The sequence below is a fragment of the Somniosus microcephalus genome, unplaced genomic scaffold (genome assembly GCF_052327205.1).
Source record: "Somniosus microcephalus isolate GS21.2 unplaced genomic scaffold, FLI_Smic_1.0 scaffold636, whole genome shotgun sequence".
NCBI lineage: Eukaryota > Metazoa > Chordata > Chondrichthyes > Squaliformes > Somniosidae > Somniosus > Somniosus microcephalus.
The window spans coordinates 1-19,933 of record NW_028225823.1 but is presented as its reverse complement, the minus strand read 5'-3'; the positions used below and the strand labels follow the sequence as shown (position 1 = coordinate 19,933).

General features: G+C 47.1%; 1 protein-coding gene across 1 annotated transcript in view; it reads left to right on the top strand.

Annotated features, from left to right (window-relative positions):
- LOC147081231 (casein kinase I-like) overlaps positions 1 to 19,925 on the top strand; it is a 106,790-nt gene extending 86,865 nt beyond the window's left edge. The window contains exon 5 of the mRNA XM_085980869.1: positions 18,483 to 19,925. Coding sequence (XP_085836995.1) covers positions 18,483 to 18,532 — 50 coding nt within the window. The 3' untranslated portion in view covers positions 18,533 to 19,925. The remainder of the gene's footprint in view (positions 1 to 18,482) is intronic.
- Positions 19,926 to 19,933: the final 8 nt, after the last annotated feature.

Genomic DNA, 19,933 nt, shown 5'->3' with positions numbered 1-19,933 from the left:
GCGTGGTCGACCGGTCCATGATACTAAGGGCTGGGGAGCAGTCACCTTTATACTAGGACCTGTGGGAGGAGTCAGCCGAGGCATGTCCAGGCATGTACACAGTGGAATACAAACAGGACAAACAGGAATACAAACAGTGGTTTACCACAAGTACCAAGTAGGCAATCCTACTCTGCCTCTTTTTGAGGTCCCCGTTAATAGATGCTAGTGGACAGCCAATTTGGTTTACTTCATATGATCTTAAGAAGTGGCTAAGTGTACTGGTAACATTCTAGCTGTAGTGCTTAAGACTGCTGCAGCAGAGCTAGCAGCTCCTTCCCCCATCAGCCAATCTGTTCCACTACAGCTATGACGCTGACATCTATCCGACAACGTGGAAGATTGCTCAGCTATGTCCAATCCTCAAAAAACAGGATAAATCTAACATCGCTAAATGCCAGCCTGTTAGCCTCCTCACAATCATCAGTAAAATGATGGAAGGAATCATCAATTGTGTCATCAAGTGTACCTACCCAACAATAACCTGCTTGCTGATGCTCACTTTAGGTTCTTCCAGAATCACTTGGCACCAGACCTCATCACAACCTTGATTCAGACATGGATGCAAGAGCTGAATGCCAGTGGAGATGTGAAAGTAGCTACCCTTGACACCAATGCAGCATTTGACTGAGAATGGCACCAAAGAGCCCCAGCAAAACTGAGGTCAATGGAGAAAGGGAACCCTCCAATGCCTGATAGCACACTGACAAAATGGTGTACATGCACTGGAGTTTAAAACTGCAAGAAAAAAAAATGATTGATTAATTTATTTGATAAATGTGAAACTTTACATAGGAATCCAAAATTTGAAAAAATGGGAGATACAAAAAACTACCAAATGAAATATACATGACAGTTACCGTGACGTGTTATCAACAGTCCCTTTGAGAAGACAGTAATATAAAAGATCAGTCAGCATGATACCATTTGATTTTTTGATCATTGGTTTGTGAAATATGTCAGGAGGCAGGGGAAGAGTGGGAACTGGCAAAAATTAGAGGGATCACACATTTTTCTGTCCAAAAATGGAGTCGGGGATTTCTCGGGAGCCTTTTGGCCCTAACTTTCTCTCTCATTTGCCAATACCATCTTGTTTGGGGGGGGGGGGGGGAAATCGGGTCCATGGAGAGCTGAAGTGCTTTGATGTATTTTATTTTGAATAATAGCTGGCAATTTACTTTACAGAAGCTATAATTATGGCTGGTGTGGGAATGAAAAAATTCACACTTAAATAATAGGAAATGCTCTTTTAAGGTTATATGGCAGAATAAAATCAGTGCACCTGTAATGGGAGTGCTCCATGTTGATATTGGTTGACAGAGCTGGAAAAAATGTTCCACTCTATAGTATTAACATTTTTAACCTTGCTGAGCCCAAAAGAATCACTACTCTAAAAACAAATCTTGAGGACTCTCTATGGGCTGTATATTCCGATGCCTACGGGTGTGTATGCGCTGTGTGCACGCCCGTAGGGACGTCAGAAATGCCGGTTTCAGGCATGCGAAGCGCATGCACTGAAAACCGGCATTTCCGATCTGTCAAGAATGCTCTTGACAGATCGGACGCCTGCCCTGGAGAAGGGTCTCTGCAGGCGGATAGTTCCGCTTTCTGGAAAACCCCCGCCTGCAGAAAACCCTTAGAAATCTTACGCCTGGTAAAAGCAGGGGTAAGGCCTGCTTTTACCAGCATAAGATTTGAAAAAAAGTTAAATGAATGAATTTTTAAATTTTTTTTTATCATTTAAAAAATACTTCAAGAAAAGGTAAGTTTATTTTTAGCCCTGTAAAAAAAAAACTTTAGTTTTTTCAAAAAATAAATTTTTGTTTAAAATATTTAATTTATTGTAATTTCAACTCATTTTAAAAATGTGTGATGTTTTTTTAAAATTTATTTAATGTTTTAGTGTTTTGGGGGTGATCTCCCTTCATACACTTGACAGATAGACCTGTCAAATATATGAAGGGAGATTCCCTCCTTTGATTGGCTCCCCATGGCCCACGTGATCCCAGGGTCGCTTGCGAACCGCCTGCGTCTCTGGGATATGTGGGCCCTGCACATTTCAAATGGGAGAGGCCCAGGAGCTGAAGTGTCCGGACCTTGGGAGCCCTCTGGTAAGTCCGGAGATTTTTTCCGATCGGAGGCCTCTGCACGCAGGAAGCCTCCGATCGGAAAATATAGCCCTATTTCTTTATGTACCAGAATATCATGAATTCAGTACATGCATTATACAATTCAAGTGGAACTATTAATGTTCGCCCCGTGTAAGCACGAGATGCAACACGTGCCCTTTTACCTCCTCCCTTCCCACTGTTCAGGGCCCCAAACACCCCTTCCAAGTGAAACAGCGATTTACTTGTACTACAGGTAGACTATCCTTTATCCGAAAACCTCGGGACCAGCCGAGTTTCGGATAAAGGAGAATTTCGGATTTCGGAAGGTGGGTCAGCAGGGGTCCGCGGGGGGGGTCGGCGGGGGGTCGTGCGCACGACTTACGCTGACGCTCAGCGTAAGTCAGTCGGGGTCGGCGGGGGTCGGGGCCGGCGGGGTACGCTGGGGGGGGGGGGTCGGCGGTTGTCGGGGCCGGCGGGGGTCCGCGGGGGGGGGGTCGGCGGTTGTCGGGGCCAGCGGGGTCGGCAGTTGTCGGGGCCGGCGGGGGGGTCGGCGGTTGTCGGGGCCGGCGGGGTCCGCGGGGGGGGTCGGGGCCGGCGGGGTCCGCGGGGGGGTCGGCGGTTGTCGGGGCCGGCGGCGGGTCGTGCGCGCGACTTACCCTTTATCCGAACTTCCAAAACTGGAACCCTCTAAAAACCGAAGGTTTTTTCGTTCGTACGCACGACTTACGCTGAACGAAAAAACCTTCGGTTTTTAGAGGGTTTCGGTTTTCGGAAGTCTGGATAAAGGGTAGTCTACCTGTACTTGCAATTTAGTATACTGTATTCGCTGCTCACGATGTGGTGTCCTCTACATTGGGGAGACCAAACGCAGATTGGGTGACCGCTTTGCGGAACACCTCCGTTCAGTCTGTAAGGGTGACCTGAGCTTCCGGTCACCTGTCACTTTAATTCACCGCTTCACTCCCACTCTGATCTCTCTGTCCTCGGCCTATTACACTGTTCCAATGAAGCTCAATGCAAGCTCGAGGAACAGCACCTCCTCTTTCGATTAGGCACTTTAAAGCCTTCTGGCCTCAACATTGAGTTCAACAATTTCAAACTATAACCCCTGCCCCCATTTTTCATGCTGTATGATTTTGCCATTCCCATTTGCAACATTTTATCTTTCCTGCCTCTTACAAAAGCACAGTATGTTCCTTCAATTTCTTCCACCCCTCCTGTCTCTGCACCTGCTTAATATCTGTTACATCTCCAGCTTTTTCCAGTTCTGATGAAGGGTCCCAGACCTGAAACGTTAACTCTGTTTCTCTCCACGGATGCTGCCTAGCCTGCTGAGTTTTTCCAGCGTTTTCTGTTTTTTCAGATTTCCAGCATTCGCAGTATTTTGCTATTATATGGAACTATTAATGTCTTTGATCTTAGTCAAAAATGTTATTTTTTCTGTGGTAATGAGAAATTTTTTTGCTTCATGAATGACTTATATTCACAAGGAATAGTCAGGAGAATTTAATCTGATCACAGCATTTTTTTGTTCACTGCTGCCTTTTTGGTTCCATCTCAGCAGCATAATCAGTGTAGATCATAATTTTATTATCTTTCCATGCAATTTTCTTATGCAACCTTGCTGCCTTTAGTATGGCTTCACTATGAGTATGCTGCTGTATCTTGCAGCAAAAAATAGTTTTGCAGGCAGTCAGAAGTGTGGCTGTTTTTGGGGTGGTGGGAGGGGAGTATCTGAGGTACCCTTTCCATTTTAATGATCTGAGAGATTTAGGGGGAAAAACTGGGTTGCTTTGTGTCTCCCTTTAGCACCCTAAGAGGGCGCCAGCGGGGCGCAAAGCAACTAGCGCCCGGGTGCGGCGTCGCCCACGCCTCCCGCAAAATTCAGCGGGTGGTTAGCGGCAGCGCTAACCGGTAGTGCCCCGCGGCGCTGTGCTGCTGGCGATGACGTTGTCGCCGTGTGTAGCGCTCCGGCCGCGATCTTCGGGAGTGCCCTCGGACTTGCCGCCGGACACTATGTCCGACGGGGTCAGGGGGGCCTACTTGCAGCCGGGGTGGCACAATTTAAAGGCAAGGTGTGGGGCGGACATTTTAGTTGCTGGCTGCCTGCCAGCACCTGCTTGCGCTCCCGTCCCCGACCTCCTGAATGGCCCCCCCAGCGGAGTGCCGGCTGCACTCCAAGAGCCTGGCACTTCTCTTGAGTGCCGGGCTCTTTTGCCAGCACTCCCGATCCCCGGGGGCCCGGCTGGGCCCTGGGTCGCGCTGCGCAAGGCCCTTCCCCTTTTAAGAAGGGGTGGAAGGCCTGCAATACCGCGGCACATAGCGCCGCGATATTGACTCTCAGCGCCCCAAGGGGGATGCGGGGCGCTTCCAGTAGTGCTACTCAATTTTTAGCCCTTAATCCCTGGCAGGTTGTAGGCTTATTCTTCGACTGCTAGATAGTTTTGGTCAGGAACACACTTCAGGTCGGCCAGTTAATTTTATATTGTTTCTTTAGTGATTTCCCCCCCCCCCCCCACAGATCCTTCAGTTCACTCTTGTACTGTATTACTATGCTCACCTTGAACTCTTTATTTGCAATTTGTCTGCTCGTTGATTTACTTAAGCAACTTTTCCTGCCGAGAAAGCCTAGGTGGGCAAACTCTGTTTAGGAATTCCAAGCTGGGACGAGAGCTCGCCTATTCCGTAGACCTGATCTCCACAAGTGTGCAGAGAATTTGCAGAGCTGCTCACCTTGACTTTTGCCCTAACATGATGCATGTCATTTCTTTAACTATGTATTTGAGTAGACAGTACTTTCCTGCAGAAGGCCAAAAGCTGCAGCTGGCTGAAGGAGCTGAGAGGAGCTCCCTTATCGATTAATAAAGCTGAGATTCAGCTACTTTAAAGGCAAAAGGAGGGAACAAGTGCATTTTCTGAGAGCTTTTACTCTTTTTTTCTTTAATCTACCTGGGATATGTACCACCTGCATCTTAAGAGCATTTTGTGATTTGATGCCAAGCATCTGTCAGTGCTGTTTTGTACTAGTCTGCAGTGAAGTGAAGTAGTGTATGGAACCTTGATTCCAGCATACTGCACACTCCGGAAAAAGTTACTGTTTTTCCTTTTGGCTGAACAGGTGGCAAAACGCATATCGACATTTACATTACCTATGTTTCAATGAGAGATGTAGCACTGATCTTTTATATACTGTTTTGAAGTAGTCTTCAGTGTTTTTTAAATTGACTGACTTACATCCTTTAGTATTGCATGGTTTTAACAGATCAACTTGTTTAACTCGCTACCAAATCCAGGTGTTCAAAGATGGTTGTCAAATATTTCTGCAATGCTGTAAGTGTTAGGAATGTAACTGAAGTTTATGAAGGTTTTGCTAACCTCTTTGAGAGCATTCTTATGTGGTTTCTGTTTGGTGTGCTGTTGGTAAGTAAGGTCCAATACATGCACATCAACAGAGCTGCTTTTAGCAGCAAACTATAACAAGATTTCACATACAGTAGCTGCGCAGTCATTGGCCCAAGGCCAAGGGAGGAGTATTGGTTAGACCAGAGAGAGAGAGCTCTTTTTTTCACTCAGTTCTGAACTTATTGTTTTACTCTTGAAACAAAATGGTTTGCACTGAAGAGAATAGCTGTCTTTAACTAGCTAGAGTTATATGCTTGGCTTGTACACTTGCTCTTCATCGCTGAACCTCTCTCATTTGCATTTTTAATTGCGTGGCTAGAAACAGGAGAGGGATTTGTTCAAAAGCAAAATACTTCGGATGCTGGAAATCTGAAATAAAAACAAAATGCTGGAAATACTCAACAGGCCAGGCAGCATCTGTGGAGAGAGAAACAGTTAAGGTTTCAGGTCGATGACCCTTCGTCAGAACTGGAAAAAGCTGGAGATCGAACATGTTTTTAAGCAAGTGTAGTGCAGGGAAAGGGGGCGGGGAGGAAAGAACAGTAGGGAAGGTCTGTGATGGGGTGGAAGACAGGAGAGATTAAGAGACAAAAAGAGATGGTGCAAGGCAAAATGAGGGGTTTGTTGCCTTATTATCAATTTGGAAAACTGCTAATGTAAAACACCCTTATTTAAAAAGGGTAGTAGGCAGAAGGCTGGAAACTATAGACCGGTTAGCCTAACATCTGTGGTTGGTAAAATTTTGGAGTCCATTATTAAGGAGACAGTAACGGGACATTTGGATAAACATAATTTAATAGGACAAACTCAGCATGGTTTCATGAAGGGGAAGTCATGTTTGACAAATTTGCTGGAGTTCTTTGAGGAAGTAACATACAGGGTGGATAAAGGGGAACCAGTGGACGTAGTGTATTCAGACTTCCAAAAGGCATTTGACAAGGTGCCACACAAGATTATTGCTCAAGATTAAAAATCACGGGATTGGGGGTAATATTCTGGCGTGGGTGGAGAATTGGCTCTCTAACAGAAAGCAGAGAGTTGGGATAAATGGTTCATTCTCAGACTGGCAACTAGTGGTGTTCCGCAGGGGTCAGTGCTGGGTCCCCAACTCTTTACAATCTATATTAACAATTTGGAGGAGGGGACCGAGCGTAACATATCAAAGTTTGCAGATGATACAAAGATGGGACGGAAAGTAGTGAGTGAGGAGGACATAAAAAACCTGCAAAGGGACATAGACAGGCTAAGTAAGTGGGCAGAGATTTGGCAGATGGAATACAATACTGGAAAGTGTGAGGTTATGCACTTTGGCAGGAAAAATCATAGAGCAAGTTATTATCTTAATGGCAAGAAACTGGAAAGTACTGTAGTACAAAGGGATCTGGGGGTCCTGGTGCACGAAACTCAAAAAGTTAGTATGCAGGTGCAGCAAGTGATCAAGAAGGCCAATGGAATGTTGGCTTTTATTGCTAGGGGGATAGAATATAAAAACAGGGAGGTATTGCTGCAGTTGTACAAGGTATTGGTGAGACCGCACCTGGAATACTGCATACAGTTTTGGTGTCCATACTTAAGAAAAGACATACTTGCTCTCGAGTCAGTACAAAGAAGGTTCACTCGGTTAATCCCGGGGATGAGGGGATGGACATATGAGGAGAGGTTGAGTAGATTGGGACTCTACTCATTGGAGTTCAGAAGAATGAGAGGCGATCTTATTGAAACATATAAGATTGTGAAGGGGCTTGATCGGGTGGATGCGGTGAGGATGTTCCCAATGATGGGTGAAACTAGAACTAGGGGGCATAATCTTAAAATAAGGGGCTGCTCTTTCAAAACTGAGATGAGGAGAGACTTCTTCACTCAGAGGGTGGTAGGTTTGTGGAATTTGCTGCCCCAGAAAGCTGTGGAAGCTACATCATTAAATAAATTTAAAACAGAAATAGATAGTTTCCTAGAAGTAAAAGGAATTAAGGGTTACGGGGAGCAGGCAGGAAGTTGGACATGAGTCTAGGTTCGGATTGGTCATGGCCCTGTGGGTAGTGGAGTGGGCCCAGGGGCCGTGTTGCCTGGTTCTGCTCCTACTTCTTGTGTTCTAATTCTGTGTTAGATTTCAGGAGATGGTTTTATTCCTGTTCCTGGCTGGGTTGGAGATCGCCTTTACAGAAGGTAAGTACTGTAGAAAATATAGGGACAGAGTGATCTCCTGGACGAGTTTCGATTGCCTTGATGGGTCGGAGAGGAATTTCCCAGATTTTTTTCTCCCAGATTGGCCATTGGGTTTTTTATCTGGTTTTTCGCCTCTCCCGGGAGATCACATGGGTTCGGGTGGATGGAGAGTGATAGAAGATTTGAGGTTAGGATCAGATCAGCCATGATCTTATTGAATGGTGGAGCGGGCTCGAGGGGCTGCTTGGCCTACTCCTGCTCCTATTTCTTATGTTCTTATGTTCTGTGAAGAGTGAATGGTCCCCTTCGTATCATTAATGCGCTATTGACTACTATGCTGCCACAGATAGCAGACAAGTATCTGACAGTACTCTTGCAAAGTTGAGGTGAATTATAACGGTTGCCCCCAGAGGCCATAACATAAACCTTGCTGACAGAACTAAAGATACCGGGGGAGAAATTCAGTTGTTTGCGCCACCTGTTAGCGCCTTAAGAGGGTGATAAGTGGGGCGCGAGACGGCTAGCGCCCGGGCACGGCGAGATTGAGTGGACATTTAGCGGCAGCGCAAAACCGCAACGCCCGCTCAGCTGCACGCGCAGCTCCTGACGTCATTTCATGGTGCAACGCCCTTGGGGCGCCCCGAACCGGAAATTCAGTGGCGCCCCCCTTTCTGCCTGGTGCTCCCAGCGACTGGTTGACTGGAACGGTTCCCAGTCGCTGGGGGGGTGATATTTAAAGGTGCTCTTCCTGGCTTCTTTGTGGTAGCCATTTTTGGACCACTCCTGTGTGAGAGAGAGAGAGATTTGCAGAGAGACAAAGGGAGAGAGCTTTCTGCATTGAGTCAGCGCTCACAGAGTTACTTTTGGCTTGGGCCCAGAACTTGGTAGTTGGTTTGCTTTTTCACTGGCATAACCTTGAGTGGCCACATACTATGGGGGCTGCAATGGGTGGAAACGTTGGGCTTCTCCATTACATTGAGAGGGCTCCGATGCGCAGGGTGTGGCTGCAATCCAAGATCGAACCTCCCCTTTAAGAGCTGACCGGCGCCAGCGTGTCTGCGTGCAATCGCTAACCGGCCGCATCTGCGCTGCGCCCGCCCTCGGTGGTAGCGCCTCGCTTCTCCGGCTTAGCGCCTTAAGACAGTTGTGCAGCGCCTGTTTCAGCGCTCCAAGCACCTCCTGGGGCGAAGCAGGTCAATTTAGCAGTAGGTGGTGATAATTTGCGCTGGGCGCTAAATTTCGTGCCCGCTCGAGTATTACGCCCCAAACGTGGCGATACTGAATTTCTCCCCCACCATCTTTTGTTACCACGGATGCAGTTTATCACTCATGAGTTTTTTGATGAGCTAACCGGGAGGGTGGATGAAGGCCATGCAGTTGATGTTGTGTATTTGAACTTACAAAAAGTTTGATAAAGTACCACATAGGCTTGTCAACAAAATTGAAGCCCATGGGATAAAAGGGGCAGTAGCAGCATGGATACAAAATTGGCTAAGGGATAGAAAACAGAGTTGTGGTGAATGGCTGTTTTTCAGGCTGGAGGGAGGGATACAGTGGAGTTTCCCCCAAGGTTCAGTATTTGGACCATGCTGTTTTTGATGTACATTAATGACTTGAACTTAGGGGTACAGGGCACAATTTCAATTTGCAGATGACACGAAACTTGGAAATGTAAACAGTGAGCAAGATAGTAATAGACTTCAAGAAGACATAGACAGGTTGGTGTAATGGCCGGACACATGTTCGATGAAATTCAGTGCAGAAAAGTGTGAGGTGATTCATTTTGGAAGAATGAGGAGAGATCATACACACTAAATGGTACAATTTTGAAGGGGGGTGCAAGACGAGAGAGACCTGGAGGTGTTTGTGCACAAATCTTTGAAGGTGACAGGACAGGTTACCAGAGCAGTTAATAAAGCATTTGGAATCCTGGGCTTTATAAATAGAGGCTATGGGCTGGATTTTCAGTGTGGGCGGGCTGGGGCGTGTCTGGTGGAAATCATGTCAGGACCCCGACTACTAATTGAAGTGTTGAAAAAGTTGGATTTTCCCCTAATTGGGTAATTGATTTCCTGCTTGTGGGAACACCTGGCCCAATGAGTCTTTTCATACAGAAAGTCGCCTCCGATGACATCATCAATGTTGCTGGATTTAAGACCTGCAAGCAGCCTTGCTTCCTCTGGAGACTGCAAAGGCTCTGCAAATTGTATGAAGGTGTTGATTTCCTGACAATGTCCACGATCAAGCAAAAGTGTGCTCCTCTATTTGATGAGCCCTCCCTCCAAGCTCTGGTGCACGGAGCCAGATGTAATAAGGAGGTGCTGTTCCCTTCCTCGGAGAAAAAAGCCACCCCAGCAGTCAAAAGCTGTGTGGCTGCTAGTGGCCCAGGAGGTCAACCCCATTTCGCTGAGCCGCAGAACCTGGCTACAATGCAGGAAAAGGTTTCATGATCTTCTCCGCACAGGAAAAGTGAGTATGACTTTCCCATCACCCTCAATCTGATCCCTATCACCTCTCCTCACCAGCACTCTGCTTTGCCAACCTCTTCCTCCACATGCCACTTGACACTTACATCCCTGCACCCTTACCCATTCCCTCTCTCTCGAAGGTCACATTCTCTTAACTATTCAACCATGCAGCTCACACACTCCCTATCACTGTGATGCCATGATAACAACTTTCAACACACAGGGAGGGTCCTTTGTATCCTTCTAAGTATCTATGCTATGGATTCTCTACACTCACTCCTTCATTCTCACTCAAGCTCCACTTGTCTCCCTCATTGCAGGAAAAGAGAGCCCACAATAAAAGGGAAAGAGCCATGACAGGAGGAGGGCCACCCTCAGTAGCCCAGCTCACCGCCTGGGAGGAGGCGGCCCTGGAAATCGCCGGGATCGAGGAGGATTCCCAAGTGGGAGACAGACAGATAGGCGCATCGCAGCAAGCTGGTGATGGAATAGTTTGGCATCTCATTGACATTGCGTGAGTCACTGATAATGAATCTGATGCTCTAACAGATTGACTTATTATCATCTGCACTATTCAATGTTCATGTAACCTTGACCTCACATCTCTAACTCTTTCCTTTACTCCCCCACAGGACCATCGAAAGCCTCCGTCCCCACTGTCCAGGAGGAAGAGCCTGAGCTTCCAGACTCCTCAGAGGAAGCTGCAGCCTCAGCAGAATTCAGCGCACCCAGCACCAGCGCAGACACTCGCACCTCGGTGGGACCTTCGCGAGATAGAGTATTGTTGGCACCTGGTGTATCACAGTTCATAAGTGAGCATCAGCAGATGGTGGAGACAGGGACAACAGTGGAGAGTCCTCGTCGGAGGGCGGAGGACTCTGCCAGCTCGGTTCAGCTGCATGTCGACCCTGTGCTTCCGGGTCCATCCAGAACGAGAGCGGTACAGGAACTCCAGGAGTCTCTGGCAGGTTTTGTCTCCAGGGCCGCTGCAAGTGTTGAGTGAATGGAGGAGTCCATCGCAAACATGAGCAGAGCCTTTGTGGAGGCATTGGCGCATGAACGCATCACCATGGAAAGGATGGCAACCTCTGTGGAAAGGATGGCGACAGTAGAGGAGAGGATGGCTATGGCCATGGAGGAGCGGAAAGGATGGCTACAGTAGAGGAGAGGATGGCTATGGCCATGGAGGAGCTAAGTCGCCAGAGTGTTGAAAACATGGTCATTGTTCAGAATAGACTGGCATCTCTTGAGGAGCGATGGTCAGCTACTGAGCATAGAAACCAGACCTTCATGGAAGTCCTCTGGAGTAGGGCACCCAGTGCAGAAACGGGTCCTCATGGCCCCCCTGAAGTGCAGCAAGGTACTGTCAAGCCACTTGCTAGCTCTGAAGTGGGGCTGACCCATGAGAGGGATGTTGGTGGCAGACAGCAAGGAAGTGGGGGCTCCTCTCCAAGCTCTCGGGACCAGCGGGAGCAGCGAGGAGGAGCTCGGGAGAAAACCCGGCGACCAGCGAGGCCCGAGACCAGTCGGGAGCAGTGAGTCGGAGCCCGGTATAAAAACCGGAGAGAGGCGAGGCATACCAACTCAGCAGCGGGGAGAGAGGTAAAAAGTAATCAGTGTGTGACGTCACCAGGGAGCAGGTAGGTGATTGGTTGGTGAGTATTTCTCTTTTTTCAATACAAGCTTAAATTCTGTGGTGTTAAATTTCTGTGGTGTAGTGGGGATAGTTGGTAAATAAAGCGCCCTAGAGCATACCTGTAACTGGGGTATTGAATAAATTTTTAAAGAAATTAAAGGGGTAAGTCATGGCAGGAGAGTTCAGACCCGTGCTCTGCTCCTCCTGCTCTATGTGGGAAGTCGGGGATGCTGCCAGTGTCCCTGATGACCATGTGTGCGGGAAATGCATCCAGCTGCAGCTACTTGTAGACCGCATTGCGGCGCTCGAGCTGCGGGTGGATGAATTTTGGAGCATGCGCGATGCTGAAAGGCTCGTGGATAACACGTTTAGCGAGTTGTGCACGCCTCGGTAGGGCAGCACAGGGGGTGACCATCAGGCGGAGCAACAAAGGCAGGCAGGTAGTGCAGGGAACCCCTGCGGACATCCCCCTTTCAAACAAGTATACCGCTTTGGATACTGTTGAGGGGGATGACTCACCAGGGGAAGGCAGCAGCGGCCAACTTCCTGGCACTGGGGGTGCTCCTGCTGCCCAGGAAGGGGGGAAAAAGAGTGGGAGAGCAATAGTGGTAGGGGATTCTATAGTAAGGGGAACAGGATAGGCGTTTCTGTGGCCGTAGACGTGAATCCAGGATGGTTTGTTGCCTCCCTGGTGCCAGGGTCAAGGATATCACTGAGCGGCTGCAGGGCATTCTGGAGGGGGAGGGAGAACAGCCAGTGGTCGTGGTCCACATTGGTACCAACGACATAGGTAAAAAGAGGGATGAGGTCCTGCAGCAAGAATTTAGGGAGCTAGGTGAAGGATTAAGGAGCAGGACCTCAAAGGTTGTAATCTCTGGATTACTCCCGGTGCCACGTGCTAGTAAGTATAGGAATAGGAAGATAGAACAGATGAATGCGTGGCTAAAGGGATGGTGCAAGGGGGAGGGCTTTAGTTTCCTGGATCACTGGGTCTGCTTCTGGGAAAGGTGGGACTTGTCCAAGTCGGACGGTTTACACCTGAACCAGGGGGGAACCAATATCCTTGCGGGGAGGTTTGCTAGCACTGCTGGGGAGGGTTTAAACTAACTTGGCAGGGGGTTGGGGTACAGAGTGGAGCTATAGTAGGGGGTGATTTACGGCCAAATACAGAGGGGAAAAACAAGTCAGCTGGGAAGGCAGAGCAAATATGTGAAGGCAAAAGAGAATATGGCAGGGCTGGAAGGCATTTATTTTAATGCAAGGAGTCTTGCAAATAAGGTGGACGAACTGAAGTTGTTGTTGAACACATGGGAGTACGATATTGTTGCTATCACGGAGACATGGTTGAGGGAGGGTCAGGACTGGCAGCTCAATATTCCGGGGTATAGAATCTTCAGGCGAGACAGAGGGGGGTGTAAAAGGGGAGGGGGTGTTGCAATATTAATTAAGGAGTCAATTACTGCTGTAAGGAGGGATGATATATTAGCGGGTTCCTCTAATGAGGCCATATGGGTAGAACTTAAAAACAAAAAGGGGGCAAGCACTTTGCTGGGAGTGTACTATAGGCCCCCAAACAGTCAGGGGGAGATAGAGGAACAGATATGTAGGCAAATCTCTGAGAAGTGCGAAAATAATAGGGTAATAATAGTGGGGGATTTCAACTTCCCCAATATAAATTGGGACAGTCAGAGTGTGAAAGGCTTAGAGGGTGCAGAATTCTTAAAGTGCATCCAGGAGAGCTTTTTGAGCCAACATGTAGAAAGTCCTACAAGAGAGGGGGCGGTACTGGACCTAATTCTGGGGAATGTAGCCGGGCAAGTGGTGGAAGTGTCAGTAGGAGAGCATTTTGGCGACAGTGACCATAATTCGGTGAGATTTAAGGTGGTCATGGAAAAAGACAAAGACGGCCCGGAAATAAGGGTTCTAAATTGGGGGAAGGCCGATTTTAATATGATAAGGCAGGATCTGGCCAAAGTGGACTGGGAGCAGCTGCTTATAGGAAAATCCACATCAAAACAGTGGGAGACTTTCAGAAGGGAAATAGAGAGAGTACAACGCCAACATGTTCCTGTAAAGGTCAAGGGTGGGACCAACAAGCAAAGGGAACCTTGGATGACAAGGGATATACAAAAATGCATTAGAAATAAGAGGGGGGCTTTTGGCAGTTACAAAAGACTAAAGACAGAAGAAGCCCTAGAGGAGTATAAAAAGTGCAGGGGCATACTTAAAAAAGAAATTAGGAGGGCGAGGAGGGGCCATGAAATAACACTGGCGAGCAAAATAAAGGAAAATCCTAAGATGTTTTATAAGTATATTAAGGGCAAGAGGATAACCAGGGAAATGGTAGGGCCCATTAGGGACCAAAGTGGCAATCTGTGTGTAGAGCCAGAGGATGTAGGCGGGGTTTTAAATGAATTTTTTGCATCTGTGTTCACTATGGAGAAAGACGATGCAGACATAGAAATCGGGCAAGGGGACTGTGACATACTTGAACATATTAGCATCGAGAGGGAGGAGGTGCTAGCGGTTTTAGCGGGCCAAAAAGTGGATAAATCCCCAAGCCCGGACGAGATGTATCCCAGGCTGCTGTGGGAGGCAAGGGAGGAGATTGCAGGGGCTCTGACACTAATTTTCAGAACCTCTCTGGCCACAGGGGATGTACCAGAGGACTGGAGAACAGCTAACGTAGTACCATTATTCAAGAAGGGTAGCCGGGATAAACCAGGGAATTACAGGCCAGTGAGTCTAACATCTGTGGTGGGGAAATTATTGGAAAAAATTCTGAGGGACAAAATTAATCTCCACTTGGAGAGGCAAGGATTAATCGGGGATAGTCAGCATGGCTTTGTCAAGGGTAAATCATGTCTAACAAATCTGATCGAATTTTTCGAGGGGGTGACTAGTGGGGTGGATGAGGGAAATGCTGTGGATGTGGTTTACATGGACTTCAGTAAAGCTTTTGACAAAGTCCCGCATAGGAGACTGGTCAAGAAGGTAAGAGCCCATGGGATCCAGGGTGCCTTGGCGCGTTGGATCCTAAACTGGCTGAGTGGCAGGAGGCAGAGGGTGATGGTCGAAGGTTGCTTTTGTGACTGGAAGCCTGTGTCCAGTGGGGTACCTCAGGGATCGGTGCTGGGTCCCTTATTGTTTGTGATCTACATAAATGATTTGGATGAAAATGTAAAAGGTATGATCAGTAAGTTCGCAGATGACACGAAAATTGGTGGGGTGGTAAATTGCGAGGAGGAAAGCCTCCGGCTACAGGACGATATAAACGGGTTGGTCAGATGGGCGGAAAAGTGGCAAATGGAATTTAACCCTGAAAAGTGCGAGGTGATGCATTTTGGACGGACAAATAAGGCAAGGGAATACACAATGAGTGGTAGGACCCTAGGAAGTACAGAGGGTCAGAGGGACCTTGGTGTACATGTACATAGATCCCTGAAGGCAGCGGAGCAGGTAGATAAGGTGGTTAAAAAGGCATATGGGATACTTGCCTTCATTAGCCGAGGCATAGAATATAAGAGCAGGGAGGTTATGATGGAGCTGTACAAAACGCTGGTGAGGCCACAGCTGGAGTACTGTGTGCAGTTCTGGTCGCCTCACTATAGGAAGGATGTGATTGCTTTGGAGAGGGTGCAGAGAAGATTCACCAGGATGTTACCTGGGATGGAGCGCCTCAGCTATGAAGAGAGGCTGGACAGGCTGGAGTTGTTTTCCTTGGAGCAGAGAAGGCTGAGGGGGGACCTGATTGAGGTGTACAAAATAATGAGGGGCATAGATAGGGTAGATAAAGAGGAACTTTTCCCCTTAGTGGGGGGGTCAATAACAAGGGGGCATAGATTCAGGGTAAGGGGCAGGAGATTTAGAGGGGATTTGAGGAGGAACTTTTTCACCCAGAGGGTGGTTGGAATGTGGAATTCAATGCCTGAAAGGGTGGTGGAGGCAGGAACCCTCACAACATTCAAGAAGCATTTGGATGAGCACTTGAAATGCCATTGCATACAAGGCTATGGACCAAATGCTGGAAAATGGGATTAGACTGGACAGGGATGGATGGGCGGCGCAGACACGATGGGCCGAAGGGCCTCTTTCTGTGCTGTAAAACTCTATGACTCTCTCAAACGACCATGCTACTGCAAAGCCCTTGGTCAGAGCCCCACCAAAGTCCTCACCCAACTGAGATGGGCACCTCATCCCCTGCACAGCCGCAGGAGCAGCAGACTGTTGCCGAGCCCTCACGGGTTCGCAACCCCAGAGGACGGCCGCCAAAGGTGTTGGGACAGGAGCAGCAAGAAAGTGAGCAAGGGGCCTCCACATCTGCTGAAGCCACAGGGGAAGCACCATGTAGGAGCATGCATAAGAGGAAGATAATGCACAAGTAGTCACTTGGGTGTTATGTTGTGTTTATTTTTGAAATGCCACCAGTTGCTTGTTATAAAAAATTCTGATGGCAAACTGTTGAAGTTGTGGCAAATGGGACTTCCACATTGAGGGCTTGGAGCGACTTGCAATTGTCAATATGGTGGTCAGAGTGATAGGAATCCACAGGTTCTTGTCCATTGTTGATGCTCTGGTAAGAAGGTGCGAGGCAAAAGTGTTTTGATTGTACAGGCTAAGCAAATGTGACCAATATGAGTGGGTCCCTTGCATCCCGGGCAGCAATATGGACGCGCTCTGGCGAATTCTGGCCTGTCATCTTCAGGTGGGTGACTAGCAGCTTGATGCTGTTGCTGTTGCTCATGGTTCTGCTGCTGCCGCGGTTGGTCTTCATCCGAACCTGATGTCCAGGAGGAAAGGAATTAAATGGTTGCCATGCTTCTATATGCCTTAGTTGAGGAAGCACTTAGTCAAGGTGGGGAGAGGGATTTCCCAGGAGGTCACACTGGAGATGGGTGTCAGGCTCCAAACTTCCACAACACTGAGTATGCCTGCTAAAAGTTCCCCCAGACCTGAAACAACAAAGTTCTGCCACCTGCAAATGATCATTGGTGAAAACTCCTTTGTAATGGTGGAGCTGCAGCTGTTCGTAAGCAATCCACTTGTGAGGCCGCCAGCATTACCAGCCGTGTTCCAGAGGAGGTGTGAGGGATGGGGGGAATGACTAAAAATCGGAAAGGCCTCAAAATGGGATTATAGAGGCTATTAAGTGGCTAAGGGCCTTAAGGGCCTATCCCACCTCTGAGGTGGGATGGAAAGGGGGTCACAAAACACGCTTTTGGGAAAATTGCTCGGAGGTGGGATCGGGCCCGCCTGCCATTTTTGGTGATTTTAACAACTCGCGCCTCCAATCCCCTCCTCAGGCCTGGCAAAATCAAACCCATAGAGTACAAAAGCCAGGAAGTTATGCTAAACCTATAGAAAACACTAGTTCGGCCCCAGCTGGAGAATCGTCTAATTCTGAGCACCGCACTTTAGGAAGGACGTGAAGGCTTTGGAGAGGGTACAGAAGAGATTTACTAGAATGGTTCCAGGGTTGAGGGATTAGAGTTAAGTGGATAGACTGGAGAAGCTGGGGTTGTTCTCCTTAGAGCAGAGAAGGCTAAGAGAAGATTTGACAGAGATGGTTAAAATCATGAAGGATTTCGATAGAGTAAATAAAGAGAAACGGTTTCCAATGGCTGAAGGGTTGATAACCAAAGGGTGCAGATTTAAGGTGACTGGCAGAAGAACCAGAGGGAACATGAGGGAAAAACTTTTTTACGCAGCAAGTGGTTACGATTTGGAATACACTGCCTAATAGGTTGGTGAATACAGATTCAATAGTAGCTTTCAAAGGGGAATTGGATAAATACTTGTAGGAGAAAAAATTGCAGGGATATGGGGAAAGAGCAGGAGAGTGGGACTAACTGGATTGCTCTTCGAAAGAGCCGGCACAGACTTGGGCTGAATGGCCTCCTTCTGTGCTATTCTGATTCTATGATTTGCCTGTATGGGCTTTCCACAGCCATTGGAGAAGGTGTAACAGTCAGGAATGACATTTAGATGTGACTTCAAAACAATTTGGGTTTTTGCACATGGGTCCATTTTAACACTACATTAAACTATTTGTGTGCACTAGTTTTCATGTCTGGTCATTAAGCATCACCTGGGCGAAGCACAAAAAGGAAAATCATACATGGAGCACCTGTCATTGGGCCTGCTCAATGTTTCTTCCATTATAGGCGTGCAATCCCCATTCTATTTTCCTCTGCTCAGTCCAGGTGATGTTCAACTCCTAGGCATTAAAGACGGAAATCTTCCCCATACCTGCACGGACTTGTGGATTATTATCAAACTTGAGTGATTTCCTCCATTCATTTTCTGAGTTTCTTTCTGGAAATGGGCCTGTTTGGAGCCATCTACATTGGATCACACGTCTGTAAACATTCTGTACTTGAACTGGTCACCTCACTAATTTCAAAATGCCAAATTTAATGAGAAACATTAAATCTGTGATCCAGCTGCACTGCTATAACTATGGCAGAGAGGGACTTTCTCTGGGCTTGACAATTAAATGAAACACACGTGCCAGTAATTGGGCCTGCTTGGGGGATGGGTGGAAATTGTGGCATTGTCCAGCTGCTGGAAAACGATGTCAGCAGGTATGGCTGAAGAAAGGAGACATTGGAAGAAAATATGTTCCCTTTCCAGTAAGGCCCCTTTCCTTGCTCCTAACAGATCACATTACTTCAAGCAGGCATGGTTGTGGGAAACAGATGTGGGACTGATGGGTGTTTTAGCTGATGATATCACCTCACCTGTTCGGCCTTCTTCGATGACTTCAATTTCCCCGCTCTCTTTAGGAAACTCCTGCAGAGAGTAAACAAGTCCTGCTCCAGGAAGCCGTGAGCACAGAGGAAATTTGGGGTCTAATGTTGTTTAGTGAATCAAAGCCCTCCCTACCTAATGTGTTTATGTGCCCATAATCATGATGTGACAACAATCAATTCAACCTTGTTTAATTTTAGACTTGAGACCTATTTCTTTCTTCCCCAAGGTGTTGAATGTGTTTAAAAACATGCATTAAACATTCTAGTTGTCCCATACCAAAAATGCCATTTGCTCGTGCAAATAGGGTGCAATTTTAATAACCCTGAACACAAAACCAAGTTCTTGAATAATTGTGAGTTTGTAGTTTAGTTTATGGTGAGTTGAATTCTGTAAATACATACAAGATTGCCATAAATGTTCTGATACCAATGTTTAGCATAGGACAGTGAGTCAGTGGTGAATATTATGTTTAAGTGCATGTACTGACTGGCATATCCTTCCATCATCGAAAATACTTCATTCTGGTTTAGTTGCAGATTTTTAAAAAAGTTTAGACCCTAAATGACTTGTACATAAGATTTTATTAAATGTGCTCAAGTTGTTTCAAATCTTTGGAAGATAAAGAAGGTTAGAAGACAGTTATTGTGAAACATTCTATTCAAATTAATGCAACAGCATGCCCAATAATTAAGACAGACAAGGGGATCATAGAGGTTTTGTTCTGTTTATTTTCAAATTGACTCATGGCTGGGCTTTCTGATTTTGGGGGTTTTATTTTTCCAGAATTTAGATCAAAAAAGGTCAGGAGAAATGAGCTGCAAGCAATTTGAGCCTGAATAAAAATAAGAGCTTGTGATCAGAACACATTTCAGGGCTTGGTCAGCAAAAATGCTTTGGGAAGACCAATTCAGTAATAGTGAATCTCACTTCTGTATAAGTAGCCCCCCCCCTCAGTCTCATTCTGACAATCCAGTACTTTTTTCACCTCGCAACTCTTGATTAAAATGCTGACTATATTTAATTTTTAAATCTGACACTGGAAAGAAAAAGTGCCAAATTGTTTGCTTACTAACACGCTCACTCGAGTTAAATAATGAAACAATTAATTGGTAGGTAGATGCGAGTGGTTTGACTGCTGTCCAGATTTTTTAGGCAGTGCAGTTAAGTCCCCCTGTGGTTCCTTCTTTATTCCCTCAATGCCACTCCCTTATTTGCTGGTATTCATCTTCAGCCTGAAACACGACTGTACAACCCACTCCTGCCATGCAACCACCACCACCACCTCCTACTCTCATACCCTTCAATATTCCTCTATCTATTCAGCTATCTAAATTTGATTTAAAAAAAATTAGGAACAC